At 36.0% G+C, this 4,787-nt stretch overlaps 1 protein-coding gene across 1 annotated transcript; it reads left to right on the top strand.

The window, feature by feature from the left end:
- Window positions 1-282: 282 nt before the first annotated feature.
- Window positions 283-1,245, top strand: LOC308347454 (olfactory receptor 10C1-like; the record flags this gene model as incomplete). The annotated part of the gene is made up of 1 exon (XM_080810929.1): window positions 283-1,245. The coding sequence occupies one exon, from the start codon at window positions 283-285 to the stop codon at window positions 1,243-1,245; it is 963 nt and encodes a 320-aa protein (XP_080667055.1).
- Window positions 1,246-4,787: the final 3,542 nt, after the last annotated feature.

The raw sequence follows: 4,787 nt of genomic DNA, 5'->3' as shown, positions 1-4,787 counted from the left end.
GTATGATAAAAACAAAAAATATATAATGTAACTTAAAGCCAGTGTTTTCTTTTAATTTCTGTGAATATACCTTAAGATCTAGAGCTCAAAATCAGGAAGAAATATTGCCTCCATTTTAACTGGACATTTATTTAGAAAGATTTAGCAAAAGGAACCCAAGTGACTAGGTTCTATGTAAGACCACTGATCCTAGGAAAGCTCCTTCGCTAAAGTTTGATAGAAAACGATGCTAGGTTACTGGATTCCCTTCAATATTTTCTGTCCTCTCTGTTGTCTCCACAGATGGCTGGCTCTGAGCCAACAATGAGTAGAAATCACTCCCTCTGTACCACATTCACATTCGTGGCTTTTTCCTCTCTAGCAGAGTTACAGCCTGTGCTCTTTGTTGTGTTCTTAGTCATTTACTCATTTACTGTGGGAGGAAACCTCATCGTCATCTCCCTGATCTGGGTAACCCCTTCCCTGCACACTCCCATGTATTTCTTCTTGGTTAACCTGTCTTTTCTGGAGATGTGCTACATTACCAGTGTGGTGCCTCAGATGCTAGTGCACCTGCTGGTGGAGACCAAGACCATAAGTGTGGGGGGCTGTGCAGCTCAGATGTACATATTTGCCATCTTGGGACTGACAGAATGCTGCCTGCTGGCAGCCATGGCTTATGACCGCTTTGTAGCTATTTGTTATCCATTGCATTATACTCTGCTGATGAGCCCTCGCGTGTGTTTGAAATTGGCTGTGGCATCTTGGACCACTGGGGTGGTGGTGGAGTCAGCCCAGATCACCCGCATCTTCAGTCTACCCTTCTGTGGAACAGGAAAGATTCAGCACTTTTTTTGTGACATCATGCCTGTAGTGAAACTGGCTTGTGTTGATACGTCCCACATTGAGATTGTGATGTTCGCTGTCTCTGTGCTCTTCATTATGACTCCCTGTTTGCTCATCCTGTGCTCCTACCTGAGAATTCTTGTAACCATCATGAGAATCCCTTCAGCAACTGGCAGACACAAAGCTTTCTCCACTTGTTCATCTCATATCCTCGTCGTTTCTCTGTTCTATGGCACTGCCTTATTCACTTATCTTCAGCCAAAGACTGCACACACTCCAGAAACAGACAAAGCAACTGCACTCATGTACACAGTGGTCACACCTGCTCTGAATCCTGTTATCTATACCTTGCGGAACAAGGAAGTAAAGGAAGCCTTTCAAAGAGTAACACAGAAGAACCCTCTTAGACAAATGGCCTAACCTAGCCATAGTAGATGAAACTTACACTATTTGTACAGAAAAGTTACCCAATGTTTTATGATCCCTCTACAAATATACATTTTTCTTAAATTATTTATTGCATCCAATTGGGAAACATTTGTAAATGTTGTACATTTTTCAATATGTTTAAGCAAAAAGCAACTATGCAATAGGATATTTAAATAATTTATCTTTCATTTAATCAATAAATTACCAAACGCTTCTTGTGTCCTAGACAGTATTCATTTTTTAAAATATTTTATTTGTTTATTCATGAGAGACAGAGAGATAGAGGCAGAGGGGGAAGCAAGTTCCCCACTGAGCAGGGAGCCCGACACAGGACTCGATTCCACGACCCTGAGATCATGACCTGAGAGAAGGCAGATGCCCAACCATCTGAGTCACCCAGGAGCCTGACAGTATTCATTTTTTCTTTCTCCATTGGTACTAAGATTAAGGTTCGTATCCCTCGTATCACTGAGGAAAATGAAATATTCTTGTGGGAAAAGATTAAAAATGAATAGGAAGTAATCTTTACACTTTTGGTGTCAAATACATGCTGTTAGAATTTAAGTTCTTAAGTGGCATATGCTCCCTTACTTAGCTCTCTATACTTAATAATCATGCATCTTAAATAATCAACTGTTAATAAATACTCATGAGTGATATACAATTTAATACAATTCTAAGTATTTAAACTACCGAAGTGTTTAAAGTGTCTAACTTGTAAATCTGGTGGGATCCTAATCCTTTATCCAAAACTAAATTCTTCCCTTGCTCTTATTCACTCAGTGCTTGAGTTTTCATATGAATGAAGTTTTAGAGAATTTTCTCCCTATATGACATTCACTCTTGTTACTCCCATTGTAAACTTTGTTTAAATGTATGAGTTTGAATATAATATCCTTTAGGGACTGCCCATTTATTCTAGCTAATTAACTATTATATTTTTGATCCCCAAGTAATGAAGAACAAGACTTCCATAAGAGATTAAACTAAATAACTTTTATTTTTTAAAGCTTCTATTTATTTGTCAGAGAGATAGCACAAGTAGGCAGAGCAACAAGCAGAGGAAGAGGGAGAAGCAGACTCTTCACTGAGCAGGGAGCCCAACATGTGGCTTGACCCCAGGACCCTGGCATCATGACCTGAGCTGAAGGCAGACGCTTAACTGACTGAGCCACCCAGGCACCCTTAAACTAAATAACTTTTAAACAAATACTGATTTCTTATAGCAACTTTGGAGAAGTGAGGTGACCAAAAAATGTAAATGTTCAGTGATATATTGTAAAAATTAGGGTTAACTTTTGACTTTTATCTTAACATTGTTTACCCCAGAGTCAAGTCTTAATACCAGTGCAAGTTATTTATTTGGAAAGGACTCGGAGTGGGAAAATGACACAGGCAAGGAAAGACAGACACTAAATTTTCCATTATTATGACAGGTACCATAAAAGGGCCCCAAATTTTATTTTTATGGAGGAAATAGTGTAAAACACAATCCTAAAATGTATCACTACATAGGTCTATATACATACACACTTATTCTCATAAACCATTGATTGAGGTTTGATCTTGGGAAGTGATCACTCTGACATTATTACTTCACTGCTAACTGTAGCAGACTTCTGGAAATGCCCTCAGGAATAGTGATCTAGATTTGTGGCATCTGGAATGCATCTGGCATTGGATCTTAAAATGGCAAAGCTGAAGGGATATAGGAGGTGATACTGTCAGTGAAAGTTACAAGTTTATTCTATAGAAGTATTTGAGATACTTGTGATAGTTAAAGGAGGTATAGTATAGGTATGAATTGGTATCAATATAAAATAGGAATTTATATTTCAATAATTGTTTTTCTCTCTTTCATTTTCTGACTCTGGAGAATGGTAGCTTCTTCAAGACCAATGCTAGAACTATATACCACACAGACAAGAGAAAAATATAAATCTTGTCCCATCAATCCCTTCTTATCATAGGTTGACATTCACCTCAACCACTAATTTAGTTTTTTTAGAACTCTATAATTGGTCTCTTTTTTAGACTAGTCTTCACAAATACAAATTTAACATTTTAAATTAATCAGCAGATCAAAGACTGTAGATACAAGTCCCAAGAACATATTCACATAGTTGTGTTTAAGTGTGACTATTTTTCAAAATTATCCAATGAAAATTTCCTGTGATCCATTACTTAAACTGAATATAATTAGTTATTTTTACTATTTCTTTTTCTACTTATATTCATTTAGTGCATGAGTGAAAAAAAATACAATAAACTATTATTTAAGTATTTGTTCATCAGAGCATCCGCCATTACAAATATTTTATAATGTTTTATACAAGGTAATGTGACACCCTTCATTTGCATTTAGGTTTAAATACCCCTATTATCTTAAAAATGAAAAGAAAATCCATCTTTTTAGTGGGCTGAGCAATACTTTCAGGTTCCTTTTGTATCCTACCACTACCGTTGTTTGGATATGCAAGCTCATGGGCTAGAAGGACTTGAGGAACTCTGTCATGTATCTTCCAGTGCAAAACATCCCCTTTGTAATAAACATAAGTGAGATGGAGATTTTTCTACAGAATTCCATTCAAATGCACTACAACTTTTAATATGTTTATCATAATGCAATAACAGAAGAACAAATTATTTTCTTTTTGGTAGGGTTTATAGTTTGTGGTGATTAAATGCATAAAACATTACTAAAAATCACCTAGTTCATGTTCTGACACTGAGTAGCCATGCAATAATAGTTACTATTAATTTTATTAATGATCAATAAGCTTTTATAAAAATCCCTGTCTTGTAAATTGTTTTGAGACATTCTTTTGCACCCAGAAATTGATTTTTCTGCAAAAGATTTGTGAGCCTGCTTCCAGGCATAGTTTAGTGTTCCATGTGCCCTAACTTCTCATACTCAAGTAAATCAATTAATTAAAATAGCATTGTGAAGTAAGTTAAGTCATGTGGACATAAATACATAAGTTTCAGCTTTCACATACACAAGCAATGGTGTTTTCATGTCTTAACAGTTATTCTGATTATTTAATCATACTGTTTTCTAATAACAATTCTTCAGTATTCTTATCATTGATGTTCAAGAAAGGTCAAAATCAAAATACTTCAAGGGGACAGAAAGTGAAGCAGCTAAACTTGATAACCAAGAATTCACTTCACATTGCAGGATGTGATAAAACTGATACCCATATCATGAGTCACTGGTCCTCTCAGTTACCTTACATTCACTATTTTAGGAAAAAGATTATATAATGTGCATGCATGTGTGTGTGTGTGTGTGTGTTGTGTGTGTGTGTGTGTGTGTGTGTTTATTTGCTGAGCTGATGATAAAAATATGACACTGTTACACAAGTTTTTTCTTACTTATCTTGTTTTTACATTGTGGTTGTCTCCCCTCCATTCTTCTGTCTTCCTTTGTATTGAATACACAATATATTATTTTGCTCAGTTTTATCATCATAGTCAAATTACCATCCAGGTCCTAAGTTTTAGAATAATGATGATCAGAAACTGGATGT

Source organism: Martes martes, assembly GCF_963455335.1.
Source record: "Martes martes genome assembly, chromosome: 8".
Lineage (NCBI taxonomy): Eukaryota > Metazoa > Chordata > Mammalia > Carnivora > Mustelidae > Martes > Martes martes.
Note: the sequence above shows the minus strand (reverse complement) of the source record. Positions and strands in the feature narration are given on the sequence as shown.